Source organism: Lynx canadensis, chromosome A3 (assembly GCF_007474595.2).
Source record: "Lynx canadensis isolate LIC74 chromosome A3, mLynCan4.pri.v2, whole genome shotgun sequence".
Classification (NCBI taxonomy): Eukaryota; Metazoa; Chordata; class Mammalia; order Carnivora; family Felidae; genus Lynx; species Lynx canadensis.
Window position 1 is genome coordinate 63,087,028 of NC_044305.1, and position 20,413 is coordinate 63,107,440.

Consider the following 20,413-nt stretch of genomic DNA (forward strand, 5'->3'; position numbering starts at 1 on the left):
GAAGAAACAGCCTATTCCACAATAACAGAAATTTCTATTATATAATTTGATTGTCTTACACATCACTGTCCATTTTTGACTTAAGACACAGACTGTCGCATGTTGAAATTCATTGTGTTCTTCTAAGGTGGTATCACTAACATTTAATAGCTTGAAGTCACATGCTATGTCAATTTTCCAAATGTTTCTGAGCTAGAATGAAATTCATCTGCATATGAATAGTAGAAATGTTTCCACTTACAGTGCACACCCATATCTTTAGTAAGTTGAAATCAGAGATTTCAAAAGAGGTTCCTGTGGGACTCTCTTTGAACTACTTTAGTAGATTATCATCTCCAGAATTATCTATAACTGATGTGACATATATAATCTGTAAGGCATTATGTAACTATTACACCATAATCATCAGTGTCAAAGACCTTTTACAAAAATTGACAATACTATTCTGGTAATTTGCCAATGTCTCCAGATCCTTAAATACTATTCTAAGAAACAGAATTGTACTATGGTCTCCTTAATGAAATGATCTTTTCTACTATAATGTAAGACATTTCAAATGCTATAATTTATCATTCTTTACAAGTTAGGTCACAGCAACTGAACAAGTTCATGTACTCACTAAGATGGTCTCCCTTGGAGTTACCATGGGAACACTGAGACAGTGTCTTTTCAGACTTGTGCATGAATTAGTTGATGATCAATCAGAAAGATAGTACAGAACTCATTTTTAATCATCTATATACATCATTTCATCCCGAAAAATATGTAAAATAAGTGTATTTGTATTTATCAGCATTCTTTCCCTTTACAATTCAAGAATCTGAATTCCACATGTGTAACCTGGTTCTTCTTAGTGTAAATGTTGTGTCAGTTGAACATCTTTTCTGTATGGACTTTAATACCTGCTCTCTAGCCTTAAAGATGCCATTACTCAATGCATACACTTTAGTAACATACACAAGTGAAAAGTGGAAAAAATAGCAAACTCATCTTTAAAAACATTACCAGAGGTCTGTCTGGTATGTGATGTTCTCAGTTCAGCCCATTCCTAGTTTTTCATTTTAACTACCCCCAAAAAATCACCAGGTGCTCTGTTTCATGGGTCTTCATCATCCAGCATCTGCCTAACATCCTTTTAATGTGGTTGAGTAACTCAGCCCCCTCATGTAGGTTTTTAAATGATAATGAAAGAATTCCTACCTAATTCTGCATGATGCTTGCTCTAGTCAAACCCACAATTCTCTTTTCTGTTATTTACAGTGAGTGATCGTTCACATGTCATCTTCTTACCAAATCTTGTATCAAGTGTAAGCCTAATTTTTTTTGTTTGTAAGCATAATTTTTTAACTGATGTATTTTTCTGCATCTGGAACAAAGAAAAATAGTCTCACCAGTCTCCCATAACTTTATGAATTCTTGATATTTACATATTTGGACCAGCTCAGTCACAATTTCCAAATATCACATGTCCCTGCAAGTTGGAATATCATGACCTGTGTGGATCTGAGGGGCACAGATGGGAGTTTTAATGTTTAAAAGACTTTATATTATCAAGAAACATGTGACTTTCTTAGTTTAGACATTCCAAGTAGTCATGCACATTTGGGGTGTAAGGTCCATTTTTGCAGCAATGTTCTTTACTATCTGCTAATGAGATGATCCCTTACTTTAAAAACAACTATTCCTAGGATAACAAGAACTGGGATAAAGGCATACAAAATCAGAAAGTTTGTCGTGAATCTGGATGTTGCACCTGGGCAGGTTCTCTCAATGAATTGAATTCCTTGAGTGAAGGCACACATTGGATTAGTTGTCACAGAACCATTTGAGCTGCCTGCCAGGAAGATTGACAGTGTCAGATATGATGCTTCCCAGGTAATTTAATCAACAAGTATTTACCAACTGTCTGCTAAGTATCTTTTGTCATGAAAGATATAGGACATTTTAGAGAATCCAGAATTCATTATTAGATGAAGCAATAGTGGGTGCTCTGGGTCCTGGCTTCATTTGAAGATGGAAATGGGTTTGTTTCCATTTGGGGTATAAACTCATTATCATAGTACTGATAAAAATCATGATCTCTTATGATCACCTAGTACTGAATATCCTAAGGTTAGATGTTACCACCTAAAAATATCTAAAATAGCTACTAAATTCTGCCCTGTTCTTTCGCTGTTTTCACAAAGTGGCCTGGGATTTCCATGGCCAGAAGGACCTTACTATGTTCCCACTGCCTCTCATGGGATTAGGAAAACAGACTTTTGCCAAAAATGGCTTTACTCAGCTATATATATATTACATACATTTTAGGAAGGAAGCCACTGCAATTTGCTTCAATCTGTTCCGTTCAGTAGGTATAGAAACTGACTCCATCCAGAGTATACAGGGGTTTACCTCAGCATACATTAGGTCTTTTTTTTTTTTTTTTGAAGATTTTATTAAGTAATCTACACCCAATGTGGGACTCAAATTCACAACCCCAAGATCAAGAGTCACATGCTCTTCTGACTGACCCATCCAGGCACCCCAGGGCTATCATTTTCTACAAACAAAAGAGTGGCCTTAAGCTATTGGCCTTTGACAGGTGACTAACTTGACTTTTATTTTAAAAATCAAAGAAACTGGGGCGCCTGGGTGGCTCAGTCGGTTAAGCACCCGACTTCGGCTCAGGTCATGATCTCACAGTTTGTGAGTTCGAGCCTCGTGTCGGGCTCTGTGCTGACAGCTCAGAGCCTGGAGCCTGCTTCACATTCTGTGTCTCCCTCTCTCTCTGCCCCTTCCCTGCTCATGCTCTCTCTCTGTCTCAAAAATAAATAAACATTAAAAAAAATCAAAAAAAAATCAAAGAAACAGACTTTTATTTCAAAACAGGTTTTAAATCTATTATAAAATACAGCTTTTGTTTAAAAAATACATTTCCTCAGGGAATTGCTTCCTCGGAGGAGTATGTAAAAAAGATTATATTCCAAAACAGAGTACTTACCACAAATGAAATTCTGTCCATAAAACTCATTGACTATAAGAATCTCAGAGCAGTATTTTTGGAATGTGAAGTAACTGAGGATTTTAAAAGGAAGGGACATTTCTTCTGTGTTTCTGAAGAGAAAGAAATAGAGATGAAATTCAATAGGCTCTGGTAATAGTCCTACCAAATGAAAAGAAAGACAACCCTCATTTTACATTTCCCGTTATGAATATAGTTTTTATCTCTCATTATAAAAATTGCACTCACTATACAAAACATCAAACAATACTGAGAAGTACAAAGAAATACCACTGCCCAGAAATAACCATGGTTAATATTTTGATGATATATGTAATGTGTGTACGTATGTTTATAAAATTTTACATAATTGGAATCATATTCTTCATGCTCTTTTCTAACCTGCTTTTTTCAACCAAACATATGTCAGACAGCCTTCCAAGTCAGTAAGCATAGCACTCCATCATTTTTAATTATAGCTCGGTGGTCCATTATAGTAGAAACCTTAATTTAACAATCCCCTGATGATGGATTGGTGTCTAATTTTTTTTTTGATAAGCACCACTGATATAAACATGAAAGAGAAAACACACCTAACACATCACTTTAAAGGAGGATATTTGTGATTAAACAAAGATTTGAAGGAGCTAGTGTGTGAAGTGAAAATTAACTGTAAGAGGAGAGGATGGAGGGAGCAAGCAGACACTCATTGTGAAAATGAACTCTGTCCCCTCAGTTCAGTCTATTTCAGGAGAAACTCCATGCTGACCTTATGGCCTCCTTTGTCCACTATATAACTTCCGTCAATCAAAAAATATGTAATAAATTCTATATGCAAGGCACTAGTTCTAAGTGCTTGAGGAATTCAAAAGAAATTTCCCCTAGAGAACTCACAGTGTAATTGGGGACACAGAATATATACCCTTAAGACTATAAAAATACACAGTGGTAAACGATTTGTGCCAAGTATAAAAATCTAGCACCACATGTCCATGACATTCTCATACTTAGTATTTATGTTGTTTTGTTTTTTTTTTTTTAACCTATTCTCAAGGGACTCCCAAGCCCCATGACTTTGAGTTACTGGCAATATTCTAAGGCACAAAATTGAATTCGCCAACTTAGAGGCTGCTAATTGGAAAGGACAGGCAGGAATCTGGGGAGGAAGGAGGGAAGAGGAAGGACACTCCAGGAAGGAAGGGTGGCATGAGCACAGGCATGTCAAGGACTGCACATGGGACTCAAGGGCCAGAAGGGCTAGAACAGAGGCTATGAAGCCATGGGAGCTGGGTTTGGAATGACAGCCAGGCCTTTCAGTGAGCTGACACTGAAAGACCATGAAAATAGTGTTTTAAGGTAATTAATGTGGCACCAGCAAGTAGAAGGGACCAGAATAAGGGCAGATTAGGAAAAGCAGAAAAGCAAAAGGGAGGTTACAGCAGTAGTTCAAGTATGAGATGACAAAGGCCTGCAACAGGATGATGGCATGACAGGCTGATTGCTCAGCTAGCCAGAGGGTTACCTCCTTGAGGTAGGAACCGTGTGCCTTCATCTTGCAGTGCACTACACAGGGTGAAATAGAAGTAAAGGCTCCACATGCATTTGTGATTTGACAGCAAAGAAGAAACCCAACAGAAGTTGGTGACTGATCCAGTATGTACACAGTCCAAGGAGAGAGTAGTCATTCATTCATTCACTCAATTCAGCAAATATTTTTTGCCAACCTGTTTGGTTCAAGGCCTTGGGCTGGCCACTGAGAACTATAATGATGAATGAGGCACTGCTGCTGCCCTCAAGAGGATGCCATCCTTTTAAAGGAAGGATGCAAAGAAACTGAATCAGTTATCAAAAGTCTCCCAACAAAGTCATAGGCCAGATGGCTTCCCAAGGGAATTCTACCAGACATTTAAAGAAGAGTTAATACCTGTTCTCCTCAAACTGTTCCAAAAAATAGAAATGGAAGGAACACTTCCAAACCCCTTCTATGAAGCCAGCATTACCTTGATTCTAAAATCAAAGACCCCACTAAAACGGAGAATTACAGGCCAATATCCCTGATGAATCTGGATGCAAAAATTTTCAACAAGATACTAGAAAATTGAATTCAACAGTACATTAAAAGAATTATTCACCATGATCAAGTGGGATTTATTCCTGGGTTACAGGGCTGGTTCAGTATTTGCAAATCAATCAACATAAGACACCACATTAATAAAAGAAAGGATAAGAATCATATGATCCTTTCAGTAGATGCAGAAAAAGCATTTAACAAAATACAGCATCTTTCTTGATAAAAATCCTCAAGAAAGTAGGAACAGAAGGAACATACCTTAACATCATAAAAGCCTTATATGAAAGGCCCACAGCTAATATCATCCTCAATGGGGAAAAACTGAGAGCTTTCCCCCTGAGATCAGGAACATGACAGGATGTCCACTCTGACCACTGTTGTTCAACATAGTACTAGAAGTCCTAGCCTCAGCAATCAGACAACAAAAAGAAATAAAAGGCAAACAAATCATCAAGGAAGAAGTCAAAACTTTCACTCTTTTCAGATGACATGATACTCTACATGGGACACCCAAAAGACTCCACCAAAAAACTGCTAGAACTGATACAAGAATTCAGCAAAGTCGCAGGTACAAAATCAGTGTAATCAGCTGCATTTCTATATGCCAGTAATCAATCAGCAGAAGGAAATATCAAGGAATCAATCCCATTTACAGTTGCACCAAATACTATAAAATACCTAGGAATAAACCTAACCAAAAGTAAAGGATCTGTATGCTGAAAACTATAGAAAGTGTACGAAAGAAACTGAAGACGACACAAATAAATGGAAAAACATTCCATGCTCATGGATTGGAAGAACAACTATTGTCAAAATGTCAATACTACACAAAGTAATCTACACATTCAGTGCAATCCCTATCAAAATAACAACAGCATTCTTTACAGAGCTAGAGCAAAAAATCCTAAAATTTGTATGGAACCAGAAAATATCCCAAATAGCCAAATTAATGTTGAAAAACAAAACTAAAGTGGGAGGCATCACATTTCTAGACTTTAAGCTGTATTACAAAGCTGTAATCATCAAGACAGTATGGTACTGGCACAAAAACAGACACATAGATCAATGGGATAGAATACAGAACCCAGAAATGGACCCATAAATATATGGCCAACTCATCTTCAACAAAGCAGGAAAGAGTATCCAATGGAAAAAAAGCCTCTTCAGCAAATAGTGCTGGGAAAACTAAACAGCGACATACCAAAGAATCAAACTGGACCATTTTCTTACACCATACACAAAAATAAATCCAAAATGGATGAAAGACCTAACTGTGAGACAGGAAAGTCATCAAAATCCTACAGGAGAAAACAGGCAGCAACCTCTTTGACCTTGGACGCAGCAATTTCTTACTTGACATGTCTCCAGAGGCAAGGAAATAAAAGCAAAAATGAACTACTGGGACCACTTCAAGATAAAAAACCTTCTGCACAGCTAAGGAAACAATGAACAAAACTAAAAAGCAACTGAAGGGATGGTAGAAGATATTTGTAAATAACATATCAGATAAAGGGTTAGTATCCAAAATCTATACAGAACTTCCCAAACTCAACACCCAAAAAACAAATAATCCAGTGAAGAAATGGGCAAAGGACACAAATACACATTTTTCAAAAGAAGACATCCAGATGGCTAACAGACACATGAAAAGACGCTCAACATCGCTCATTGTCAGGGAACTACAAATCAAAACCACAATGAGATACTACCTCACACCTGTCAGAATGGCTAAAATTAACAACTCCGGAAAAAACAGATGTTGGTAGAACCCTTGTTCACTGCTGGTGGGAATGCAGATTGGTGCAGCCACTCTAGAAAACACTATGTAGGTTCCTCAAAAAATTAAAAATAGAACTACTTTATGACCCAGCAATTGCACTACTAGGAATTTATCCAAAGGATACAAAAATGCTGATAGAAAGGGGCACATGCATCCCAATGTTTATTGCAGTGCTATCAACAATAGCCAAATTATGGAAAGAGACCAAATGTCCATTGACTGATGAATGGATAAAGAAATGTGTGTATGTATTATGTATATGTATATATTATATATATATATATCTTTACCACATCTACACACACACACACACACACAGGAATACTACTCAGTGATGAAAAAGAATGAAATCTTACCATTTCCAACAATGTGGATGGAACCAGAATGTATTATGCTAAGCGAAATAAGTCAGAGAAAATCAAATACCATGATTTCACTCATATGTGGAATTTAAGAAACACAACAGATAAACATTAGGGGAAGGGAAGGAAAAATAAGATAAAAACAGAGAGGGAGGCAAACCATAACAAAGTTTTAAACAGAGAACAAGCTGAGGGTTGCTGGAGGGGAGGTGGGTAGGGGTATGGCCTAAATGGGTAATGGGCATGAAGGAGGGCACTTTTCGGGATGAACACTGGGTGTCAAATGTAAGAGATGAATCACTGGGTTCTACTCCTGAAACCAAGACTACACTGTATTATATAACTAACTTGAATTTAAGTAAAAAAAAAAAAAAAAAAAAAAAAAAACAAAACAGAGGTGTCTGGGTAGTTCAGTCGGTTAAGTGTCTGACTCCAGTTCAGGTCATGATCTCACAGCTTGTGAATTCAAGCCCCACGTCAGACTCTGTGCTGACAGCTCACAGCCTGAAGCCTGCTTCAGATGCTGTGTCTCCCTCTCTCTCTGCCTCTCCCCCCCACTCATGCTGTCTCTCTCAAAAATAAATAAACATTAAACAAATTAAATTTAAAAAAAAAAAGGAAGGAAGGCTGCAACCTAAGCGGCACTTGACAGGCTCCCAGAGAGCTGATCTAGCCAAGGGACCATCAGAGAGGCTTCATGCAGGTGGCAAACAGAGACAAATGGATCCATGAAAGACACAGGAGGACAATCAGGCTACATTACAGAAGCCCCTGGAGTACTTTAGAGAGGAAGGAAACATAGATCTAAATTTACTGAATGGGACTGTCCAACATTATACTGTTAAATGCATCCTTAACTCCTCTACAACAGCATAATCTCATTTCTATTAAAGATTATATAAAAGTCTAACAAGATACACAACAAAATTTAACTGAAGGTTGCAATACTTCAGGTAACTTTTAGTCTTCCTTATGCACTTCTGTATTGTGTACATTTTTTCCCCCAAGAACGTGCATTATTTTGTAAGCAGAAAGAATAAAGCTATTTCTGTTTGTGTTTAAAGGAGGAGACAGCCAAAAATGGAAATGTTGCGGGCAGTCAGTCAGGAAAGGTGATGACTTGGAAAAATGTGAACTTTATGATTAGGAGGTTGATGTGGTCCTTGAAGAGCAGATTTTCATTTCAGTGACGGGAGTGGAACCCAGGTGAAACCTTGGGATATTGAGGTTTTGCAAAAACCCCCAGAGTCTTTGGTAATGTTGGCCACTGCCTCTCTTTCAAACAATGAATTCCCTTTTCCAACAAACCAAATACACAAAATAGTGCCAGACGGACTGGAATATGTAATGATTCAAATATTCAAGTGGAGATCCTGCCCAAGGTGGGTCTATACCTTGCTGGCTTGATTGCATACCCTTGGGGTGATTTGACTTGAGCATTTTTTATAGATGCTAACAATCCACTTAAGCAACACAAATACAGTGTAATAATGGTGGTGTAAAAATAATCCTCTTTGATCAAAACCAGCCCACTTCACTTTGTAACACTTCACTTGCTAGAACTCACTACAGCTTATGAAGTGTCTTCCTGTTGATTATCTCATTTGCTCCTCATACTCCCCTGAGGAAGGTGGGACCAAGATCATTAGTTTCATTTATTAAGTGAGGAAACTAATGTAGATAGAAGTGACTTGCCCATGTGGCAGCTAAGCGCTTAGAGGAAATCTCTAATTCCGGGCAGCCTTGCTCTCCAGGGAACCGCGTGTGGCCTGTGAGTCTTCACAGTGGTTTGACTGGAGCAAAGTTAAGTATGAGGTGAGTTTAAGTCAAAGAAGCAACCACCGTCACATGTCCTCAGGGACCCGTAGTGTACTTACAGGTCCTGCTCACATTACCTGCCTGGGACTACTGGCACCCTTCAAAAAATTTTCACCCTTTCTGCTACTGCTTTTTTAAAATGTATGTATGTGTGCATATATACTTCTTGCTTATAAAATGTTTATTATAGAAATTTACAAAATAAAGGAAAATATGAAGAAAAAATATTACCAGAGATAATTTCTGTTAACATTCAGCGTGTGTCATCTATTCCTAGTATTTTCTTGATCGGTCCTTTATCACACAAGCTCTTATCTGACTGTTCTTACTTCTTAAAAGAAACTGGGAACTGAGAACCAGAATAGAGACACCACAGTGCCAGGGCAAAAATGGATTAAATGCATGCTATTTAGCTTGCAATACAGGCAGGGAGTTTTTCTGGAGGATGGATTGGTTTTCCTCCTCTTGTTATTACATGTGAATCAAATATGGATAACATGCCTCAACTGTCATTTCCTGATCCTCAGTGTGAAGACACTTTACTGAACAAATAGTAAACAGTTCAAGGTCTAAATAACAATGGTAAACAAGCACTATAAATACTCCAGACCACAAGGTGATACCTTTAGCCAGTATCACATAGCTCTCCTCTGGAATGCCTTATAACGTCATTATCAAGTGACCATTAACAACAAATCATCCATGAAAATCCTTTGAATTGTTGTATCTTACCTTATTAATCCAGATCCTACAAATATCCCAGCAACAGAGAGCAGAGCCACCATGCTATTGACCACATTTGGGTTTTGGACCATACCAAGTAGCACAAGACTTAGAAATTCACCGATCAAGTGGGGAGCCAAGAGAGCAGCAGAGAAATACCCAAATCTGGCAACCTCAGGATATAAACCCAGAGTCCTAGAAAAACATAAAATCTTTAGTTTCCTCTCCAAGGGTTATCTAATAAAAATATCACACTTGCCTTCTACGAATAAGTTCATGGTGGTTAGTGGGTGGGAAGCGTTTGCAGGGTAAGCCAAACTCCCCTTTGAAAGGCCTTTTCGAAACACAGCCAACATCTGAGACCATTCATTACCACACATTGTTTCTGTTGGCTCCAACTTAGTGTGCCACCTTTTCCAGCTCCTTCAGTTCTCACAGGAAAATATTAATACTTAGACAATGGTCGCAACTAGTGCAATAAATAGGGTTGTTGAACTCTCCAGGCTTCTCCATAATTAACCATGTTCTGCCTAGTTAGCACTGCTCCTACTCTAGCTAGCCTACTTTCCCAGGCTCACTCCATGCGCTTCTCTGCCCCTCCATCCCTGCACTTCATCCCCATCACGCGGGGTTGTTGCCCACGTGAAAACCCTTCGCTACCTCCATTGACTCTATTCCATTCTTGTCTTTTATTCTACCAGCCCCTTCCACTGATTTGATCTTCATTTTCATAAACACACTTCCCTATATCCATATCCCTTAACTCTTACATTCCTTCCACTACATACATTTCCCCTGGTGATAGCATGTCCTCAACAACCATTAGACATGGCTGCCCTTTCTTCCATTTGTAGAGTAAGAAAAAGGAGTTGGCATGTCTTATAAGCATGCCTGCTTACCACTCTTCAAGGCCTTCCATCCTTATACAAATCATGAGGTTTGCTTATACTGTTCTCTTTCCCCATGTAATCCTTTGTGGCTTTTACAACATTCTCTCAACTTTGAGGATTTTATAGCATCTGGACCAGGGTCAGTCTTCGCACTCCTGTCCACTATCATTATCCTCAAGGTCTTTAACCTTCTTGATGAACCACCAACATCAGTGCCTCCTAATTAGGTAACCTGATCAATTCCAGTGGTTCCATCCACCTAATCTTCATTATTCATCATGTCTTAAACTTCAATGTTACTCAAAACTGTTCTACTTCCAAAATTTCAGATTCTAAAAGTGCTCTCTCGGGGCACCTGGGTGGCTCAGTCGGTTAAGCGTCCGACTTCGGCTCAGGTCGTGATCTTGCGGTCCGTGAGTTCGAGCCCCGCGTCGGGCTCTGTGCTGACAGCTCGGAGCCTGGAGCCTGTTTCAGATTCTGTGTCTCCCTCTCTCTGACCCTCCCCCGTTCATGCTCTGTCTCTCTCTGTCTCAAAAATAAATAAACGTTAAAAAATAAAAATAAAAAAAAAAATAAAAGTGCTCTCTCTGATCATGGCATCCCTCCTGTCTCCTGTTTCCCCTAAGCCCTCACTGCCTCAGATCCTTACCTGCTTCTGCTATTCTTTGCCTTCCCAATCCCCACACCTGGGAGCCCTGTTATTTCACTTAGGTTCTCTCCCTGTAGGTGTGCTGAACAGGGCATAATCCTGTACTAATCAGATCCACTATGCCTCAGCCGGCCCCAAGACCCCTTACTTTTTCTCATTGCTTATTGGGTTCCAATAACACTTCCCTCATGGCTAATATATACCTGTATTTTAAATTATCTCCCCAATTTCAAACTCTCTCCAGTGCTCAGCAGATGGAATCCTCTCCCATTTTATGAATTTCTTGCTAACTTTATCTTCCCTATTTTTTATCTTCCATGTATTGTGCTCATTCTTTCTCTTTTCCCCCTATCATTGCCAAGTGGATCCTATCCTTGATTTCATGTTACCTGATTCCACTATCCCTACCCTGCTCTACTCTGGAAACGTGATCTGTGACTTATCCTATTTTGCTATAGTTTCATCTATTCTCAATCTAATGGTTTTTCCAGATGGTGTTATTTACCATATCCTGAAATATCAATTCCCTGAGCCTGATAACCATGTGAGCAAATTGCCTTCCCTTCATCCTACCCTACACCACCAAGTTTCCCAAGCAGCATCTGCTTCTTCCATCTCTTGGAAGCAAGAGCTTCCAAGCAGCATCTTCTTCTTCTTACTTGTTCTCTTGTAAATCTGACTTGCACCTCCACCAACCTATTGAAGCTTGTTTTTGGAAGACTGCCAATGACATCCTAATCTGATGCTTCATCTCCTCAAACCCCTGCAATATGAATGAGTTTACTACACTTCCTTGAAATGCTCTCCTTCCTCGGTTTCTCTGATGCTGCCTGGTCCTGTTACTCCTTCTACCTCCCTGATCACCCTTCTGCTTCCCACACTCTAAAGGTGCCTCCTAAGGTTTGCACTTGGGGCACCTGGGTGGCTCAGTCAGTTAAGCGTCCAACTTCAGCTCAGGTCATGATCACACGGTTCATGGGTTGGAGCCCCATGTCGGGCTCTGTGCTGACAGCTCAGAGCCTGGAGCCTGCTTCTTGGATTCTGTGTCTCCCTCGCTCTCTGCCTCTCCCCCACTAATGCTCTGTCTCAAAAATAAACATTAAAATGTTTTCAAAAAAATAAATAAATAAGGTTTACACTCAAGACTGCCTTCTCCCCTTCCAATATTCTCTCCTATAAAATCCATTCCCAGGCCTTTACTCTTATTCCTCTTTTTCTTTCTGCTGTAGCCTACCACCAAAACCTCAGCATGACGTGTCTCATCTGATGTCCTATAGCATACCAGATGCAACATGTTCAAAACCAAGTCCGTGCTCTTTCCTGTCAAGATGCTGTCACCATCCCATTCCCTCAGATGGAAAACTCAGGCATTCTCTATTACTTTCTTTACCACCAACAAATCCATGGTTTCTAAGCCCATTTGATTCTACTTTCCTAGTATTTCAAAGTGAATCCCCTTTTGTTGCCACTGCTCCTCTCTTCAGTAAGGCCTCTGCCTTTCCCATAGGCTGCTGCCAAGGCTCCAGGGTCTCTGCCCTAACTCCAGTCTGCTGCCAAAGCGGGCCAGCCTCACCCTCCAGAGTCCATCACAGATGGGTCACTCGCTGGTTCAGACTTCTCTCCTATGTCCCATCCCATTATCAAATCCACTTCAGCTCCTTAGCCTGGCATTCACCACCTCACCAGAGGGGCCAGTCAGCTCTTTCACTACTCTTTATAATCCTTCATTCCCACAGCACAACTGCATCTTTTCTCTGGAAAGGTTTTATGTTGTTTTGCTCCTGAACTTATGCCCCTGCTCTTTCTTTTCCTGGAATGCCCTTGCTCCCTTTTCTATCCATTGGAATTCTGCTCATCTGTCCTCCAAGAGTTTTGTCCTCCAAGAGTTGTCCTCCAAGAGTTGCTCTTCCCGCTCAAACAAATCGGTTCTTGGTCTCCTTTGTAATTGGCTGGGATGGGGAAGATACCCCATCTGTACTTCAGTTTGCTCACCTACAAACAAGGATAGGTATAGTGCCACCCTTATAGAATGACTGAAAGGATTACATGAATTGGTATATTTAAAGCTCTTAGTGCCTGACATAAAGCAAGTGCTCAGTATGTGTTAGTTGTTGTTATTATTGTTATATTCCTCAACATAGTGACTGTGCTTCTTTATAACACTAATCTTAACACTTTCTTGAGTAAAAGTCATCTGGAGATTTTTTTTTTTCAACGTTTATTTATTTTTGGGACAGAGAGAGACAGAGCATGAACGGGGGAGGGGCAGAGAGAGAAGGAGACACAGAATCTGAAACAGGCTCCAGGCTCTGAGCCATCAGCCCAGAGCCTGACACGGGGCTCGAACTCACAGACCGCGAGATCGTGACCTGGCTGAAGTCGGACGCTTAACCGACTGCGCCACCCAGGCGCCCCCATCTGGAGATTTATGTCCACATCATATGAAATGCTTTAGGGCCAGATGTATTTTGGAATGTGGCAATTTACAGATTTTGGAAAGTCTGTACACTGCACAGACCATACTTGTCACAGTGGGATTAGGGACTCCACCTGTAACCAAGCACATTAATATTTCTACTAAACAGGAGTGTTTATGTAGGAAAAGTACAGAGAACATCGTGTGGGTTCACATCTGATTTTGCCACTGAGTTCATGTCAGCATGTTGCTAGAAGAGTTACAAATACATTCTGACTTTCAGAGATGTTTAACTTTCAGAATTGCAAGCCTGAGGGCAGCACCTCCTGTTCACTCCTCTTTGAGTCTTCTGTTGCACCTAGTATTGTGCTGGCTAAGCTGGTGCTTAGTAGGCATTCAACAAACATTGCTGTCATTTAATCAAAGTGTTTGCTATGTTGCTAACAGCATGCTACCACTGGAAATGATTCTGACTTTCTATATCTGACTTTAATCAAAAAGAGTCCTGACCTGTATGCTTACACTTCCCTGTTTTCTTAAATCTTACAGAACTTTCTCATGGGCAGTTTTTCAAAGACTGTATGGTCTTCAAGATCAGTGCTTCACAAATTTTAAAGTGCACATGAACCACCAGGAGGATCCTGTTAAATGCAGAATCCAATTCAGTAGCTGGGCCTGAGAGTCTACATGTTAAACAAGTTCAAAAGCAAGGCTGACACTGGTCTGTGGGCTACACTGAGTAGCAAGAGTCTAAATTACCGAGGTCTTCAATTTTCAGCCAACCCTGATTTACTCAAAAATGATCAGGTTGTAAATGATCTGTTCCTGGATCATTCAGCCTGAACCAGACAGGCTCATGGTTTATTTACATCATGGATTAGAGTCAACATGTTCCTGAGTGTCAGAGAATGAGGCTTCATCAGGTCCAGCAGGGAGGCCCCATGGTCCCTGCCATCGCCCTCAGCGGGGAGCCCAATCTGCTAACTCGGAGCAAGTGGCTTTGCCTCTGTCACTCTCCAGAGTGATACCAACTTCTAAGCACCTGCACCAAGACCTTCCCAGTCCTCATTTGGGAGCTCAAACTAACTAGGCCCTGGTTTGTCTTTTACCTATGTATCACTTAATTCATAGTAATTATTGGTATTACATATCATGGGTCTGAATACTGGCTATGTTAGGAGCACCTATAATTATTCAGGCAGTCATGAATCCCATGGCCTGAAGACAACATCTCAAGACTGCCTGAAGTTCTCCTGGGATGACAAGCTGGGCACATTTACACTACTAGAGTCACAGAATACCAGGTAATGCCCCCATCTTTTCTTATGGGAAAGCCACAGGGATTAGGAAAGATACCTCTCCCTATGACAATAAATCATGCAAATAACTACACTTTCAGATTTATATCTTTTAAAAGCTCTAAGAAACAACAAAAAAAAAAAAAAACAAAAAGAAGCATTGTCTATAAGCTATCAATCAAAACCGAACAGCATCAGGGATGCTTCATGGCTCCTCAGTGCCTCTTCCCATAGTCATTCTTCCATTGCTCAAACCCCCTCACACCAGCCCAACTGTGATGTCACAGGTGGGTCAGTGGAAACGTCAGGCAGAGTTGCTGTTCCGGCTGACAGGTGCTCGGAAGCCTTGCTTAATGTTGAGCCACGCTTAACAGCTGCTTGTCACCTCCCCCCCCCCCCCCCCCCCCCCCGGCATCCCAGCTACTTAAGAGAGATCTTCTCTGGCCAGGCCCTGCAGGAGATGTGGGACATGCCTGTCCCTGGCACATGTAGTCCTGCTGATCTGCTCTCAGGTCCCATGCAGCCCCCAGCTGGGTTCTTTTATTTGTCCTGAAGGACAGGACATTGTACTAGACACTGATGGGCAAAGACAGACCCCCCCAGGGCCAAGAGCAAGGAGTTGTCCACCCTGGAGCTCCCCCTCCAGTGGTCCCAGTGGCCATCTGGGACTCCCCAGGAGGCCTGGCCCAGGGGGACTAAACACCTTTGAACAACCCCTTACCAATAGCACACACTGCTGAACATCATGGTTGCAATGACACTGAAGGGGAGGACGTGCAGCACATAGGCCAGCAGCATCTGCCACTTCTGGTACAGGCCGTCTTGGCTCTCCTGGTCACTGACAGCTCGCAGCACAGGAACTGGGCATGGAAAGCAGGTTTCAGAACAGCTGGCCACCACACAGCTAAGGAAGGAGGGCTAGCCAAAACTAAACCTGACGCTGTACAGTGGGAACCAGCCGGGGCTCCCTAGTCCTGGAAAGGGGAACCTGCCACCCACAGAACTATAAATACCTTCCACCACAGTATGGTTGCAAAGGCTGTCCTAATTTATTTCCTTCTAAAATCAAAGGAAGGGTGTCACAAATTCAAGAACACACGTGCAAAAGGGTCATGAATGATGTGAGGTACTTTGTCCTCTTTTTGTGCAGGGTTTTGGCACAGAACATCAGGCAACTAGGTATTGCTTCCGGATTCTCTGAGTTTTAAAATTAAGTGCTGGCTATCCTAAAATAGTCTCCAAAAAGAATTTAATGGTGCAAAGTTGGCAGGTATCTGGGTTCCCAGGAGCTGTACATCCTAATGGCCGAGAAAGGGATAACAGGGATGATCTTTTTAAAAAAAAAAAACCCTTCCCAAACCCTGCCCCATCAGCAGCTCATAATTTCATGTTTCCCTGGATCCTTAGACCCTCAGAGAGATCTACTTGGTGAACTAATTCACACTAAGATATCAGTAACTTAGTAGTTACCATTCCCCAGGGAGAGAATCTGGAGAGGGCCAAGTTTAGCTCAGCAAAATACCCTTATAATCATGGAGTCTTGCAAGGTGCCAGCTGGAGAAGGGAGATATTCAGGAAGAGAGGAAGTGCCCCCCCCCAGCCCTAGGCACAGGCACGTACACAGATTCACAGCGTTGAGCATGCCTGTATATGGGGTGGCACCTACAAACTGGTATAGGAGACCCACGCGATCCTGGACAGCACCCTTCAGCACATCGTTCTGGACCCGCAGAAGATAGAAAACGACGAACAAACCCATGATCAGGTTCTGAACAAGACGCATAATCACTGCCAGCTTATTTCTCAGTAAGTTTCTTGTCACTCTCCTGAAAACCAAACAGCCCTGTTTTAATTCCTTTTCTTTCACTGGTGGATGCCTAACCACCTAAAATGGGCTGAGGCTCTTACCTTAAGAGAACACCCAGTTTAGAGAGAGCTCCAGGAGAATCTTTGGTTTTAAACGGAACCGTTGACAATGTTTTCAGGTGTTTTGCTCTTTCAATATTCTCCAAGGTTTTGTGATAAATTGCTGATTCTTTGTAGGCAGATTCAATCATCTGGACTCTCTTGTAGGTTTCCATTTCCCGTTCTTTGCTTTGAGTATCCACTGATGTTAGGTCCACTAATTTTTTCCCAAAAGAAATGGCCCATAAGTTTTTAAATGCAAATATATGCACAATGGCTTATAATACATGTTTCATCACTGATTCAGGAGTACTAGCCCACCTATAAAATCAAAATATTTTCTGTTCATGCCCACCTATAAAATCAGAATTCTTTTAAAGTTACCTGCAAGGCCTTGAGGATTCAACTGAGGCTGTCTGTGAGAATTTAGAAGCTCAGCTATTTTTCTCTGACAAAGTGGACATGCACCCATTTAAGAGAGATCTCCCACCTCAGTCTGATAGGTCATCTATCAGATGGTAAGTTAAGGGACCCAGCCAAACTAATTCCTTAAAGAGTGAAAACACCGAAACAAAAACAAGAATAAAATCCACCAGTGCTGTTGACATCCAGGCAGAAATCTTAATAAACATTCATGATGGGAAAGGTGAAAAAAAAAAACTTACTATAAAAGTCAAAAGGGTTTGAATGTTCGGGACAAGGGTAATTGCAGCCATTGAAGAAATCAAGCATTTCCACCGGTGTCCCACAGAAAACCAGCTCTCCATAGCTCAGAATGGCGATTTTATCAAAGAGCTGATTGGAAAATAGATGGTATTAGTGTATAATCAGGTTACCATATTCTTCAGGAGAATAAATTTCCAAGCAGTGAGTCCTTGATTATCTTAGCCATGCATCAGTATTCTTATTGTGTCCACTGGAGACACACAGAGCATGTCCCTATTTTTTTCAGCTGGGGTTGCTCCTGTGCACAATGCTGCATCCAGCCTGGGCCCAGCATCACATCTGGGGTGGAGGAGAACTCCTGGAGCTGGCCAGTGGACCTGGGTCTGAGTCCTAGTCGTGCCACTGAGTGAGTGACCTTGGACAAGATGTTCATGTGTTTAATCTCAGATCCTTGACTACAAGAGGCAAATAACAGCTCCTGGGAAAGTATCCTGGGAAGTATCCTGGGAAGATGAAGTGAGATTTTCGGAAGGAAATCTATATGATTCAGTGGAAAGACACAGCCTTTGAAGCCAACTGGACCATGAATGCCACTTCCAGCTTTTTTACTGTGTGGTATTGACTCAATTTGGCATCACTTCTAAGGCTCCCTCTTCTCTATTAAGTGACAGTACAGATGCCCACCTCATAGGACTGTTGTGTGGACTAAATGAGCTAGTGCACAGAAGGTATTTGGTACATGGTAGGTGCCCTTCCTATATCAGGAAGCCCATACTGGCTCCAATTGCTCTGGTTGACAAGTACTAATCTCTCCCTCATGATCCCCATCTCAACACACACATCTACCCACCCCTGATGAGTTAAGCAGGAACAAGAGACGTCCCTCTCACCTGAAAGAGCTCAGAGCGTGGCTGGTGGATGGTGATAATCACAATGCGGTTCCTGCGAGCCAGCTCTGCCAGGAGGACAACGATCTGATTTGCTGTCATGCAGTCCAGACCTGTGGTGGGCTCATCAAACAGCATGACCTCTGCAGGCAAGGAAGGGTCAGGTTTCTGAGTCACTGATGAGCCTGGGCTTTGGGCTCTAAACTCAGAATTTTGAATAGTTCTTTATGGAGATGTCCCATCCCATATTACTCCATCCAAATAGTATGCTGTGAGGCAAGCCCAAGAGAGAGAACCTGACCTAGTAAGACCCAACTCCCAGCTGCATAGCACATTTTGGCTTTAATCCTTGAGGGAACAGGGCAGAAATAAGATCAGCCTCTCGCATGGTACTGTGGACTGTTGGGGCTCTGTCCAGAGGACCAATGACAAAGCACGAGGGCTGGTGAGCAGGCACCAATTTGTTTTCAAAAGGTTGAGAGGAGGCTGGTTAAAAAGACATAACCTCACTTTATGTGGAGCACTTTCCAATGCTGACAGGGTTTCTGTGCTACAAAAAAGTCTGACCCATACAACAAAGTCCGAGGTGGGACAGGGGCTTAGATTCTTTAGAGAGTTTAAATGTGGTTCTTTCTACCTAGAAAGTGAGATGGGCTGTTAAGAACATCTCTCTTCCTTGTCTTCTAGTGATCAACCACCATCTGAAGAGCAGGCAGTCTTAGTCTGCCTCAGTGTAGTATCCAAATGTAGTATGTCCTCTTCTAGGGGCATGTAAGTGCTGAGGTTCCCCCAGTGGCAGGGAGAATGACCAAACTCAGCAGGAGAGGCAGGTGACTGGCTACCTCATCTTGATACTTCTCCCTCCAAAATATACACTTTTTTTGTGTATCAAAGTCCTGCTTTAATTCCTGCCATTTCATTAGTACCTCTAGTCACACCAAAACTCACTGGTTTTCCACAGCACACACAGTGGTGCTGCTCTAGTAAGAAGTTAGGATGGACAGGCCAGGCCCATGTGTTCATGGAAGACCTTCATTGCACATTAAAACACAAATGCAGTGTTTCCAAGTCTAAGAGCTGTTTTGTACTCAGATGGTGGAATGGCATCAGGAACTACATAGTATTTCCAAAGAAACTGGGTCCCTGGTTTGATGTCAGGGACGTCAGTTCCACACAAACCTCTCTGCAAATGGAGACTATGAAGAAAGGGACCGAAAACGTCTCCAGACCTATGGAAGACGGGCAGTAGCCGGTAGTAGTTCTGAGTCCCACTTACTGGGATCCTGGAGAAGCTGGGCTGCGATGGAGACCCGGCGCCTCTCGCCATTGGAAATTCCCCCAAGGTTGTAATTGCCAATCAGTCGATCTGCCACGTGGCTCAGACTCAGCTCTACCATGACTGCATCCACCTGTTTGAGACACAAAGTCCCAGAAGGCTGGTCTGCTGGGCTGCTGCCCTAATTCATGGCCTGCAGGTGGCATGGGAGAGGCAACACACTTCCCGGGAGTGCTCAGCCACTTTCACCACACTCTAGGGAGAACATGCCTATTATGGTAAAATTCAATTTGGTCTAAATCATAATACATGTGTCAGATTAGAACAAATAATAAAACTGTTTTTCAAAAGTCTCTAGAGCAACAAAACTGTTTACATTTGTTTCAGGGAAATTCACCAGGAAACACTGGAGACTTCACTGGACTCCTATTTTCACAGAAATTGTTTTTTTAATTTTTTAAATGTTATTTTTGAGAGAGAGAGAGAGAGAGAGAGAGAATGAGACTGACTGGGGGAGGGGGAGAGGCAGAGGGAGACACAGAATCCAAAGCAGGCTCCAAGCTCTGAGCTGAGAGCACAGAGCACAACATGGCGCTCGAACTCACGAACCACAAGATCACGACCTGAGCTGAAGCTGGATGCTTAACCAACTGAGCCACCCAGGCGCCCCTGTTGGACCCCTATTTTCA

General features: G+C 41.8%; 1 protein-coding gene across 1 annotated transcript in view; it reads right to left on the minus strand.

Moving 5' to 3' along the window:
* Positions 1-1,640: 1,640 nt before the first annotated feature.
* The window catches only part of ABCG5 (ATP binding cassette subfamily G member 5), a 31,705-nt gene continuing 12,932 nt past the window's right edge, over positions 1,641-20,413 (minus strand). The window contains exons 5-13 of the mRNA XM_030310505.1: positions 19,725-19,857; positions 18,452-18,591; positions 17,561-17,690; positions 16,899-17,112; positions 16,611-16,816; positions 15,712-15,850; positions 9,747-9,932; positions 2,984-3,096; positions 1,641-1,834 (exon numbers count right to left, since the gene is read on the minus strand). Coding sequence (XP_030166365.1) covers positions 1,641-1,834; positions 2,984-3,096; positions 9,747-9,932; positions 15,712-15,850; positions 16,611-16,816; positions 16,899-17,112; positions 17,561-17,690; positions 18,452-18,591; positions 19,725-19,857 — 1,455 coding nt within the window. The remainder of the gene's footprint in view (positions 1,835-2,983; positions 3,097-9,746; positions 9,933-15,711; positions 15,851-16,610; positions 16,817-16,898; positions 17,113-17,560; positions 17,691-18,451; positions 18,592-19,724; positions 19,858-20,413) is intronic.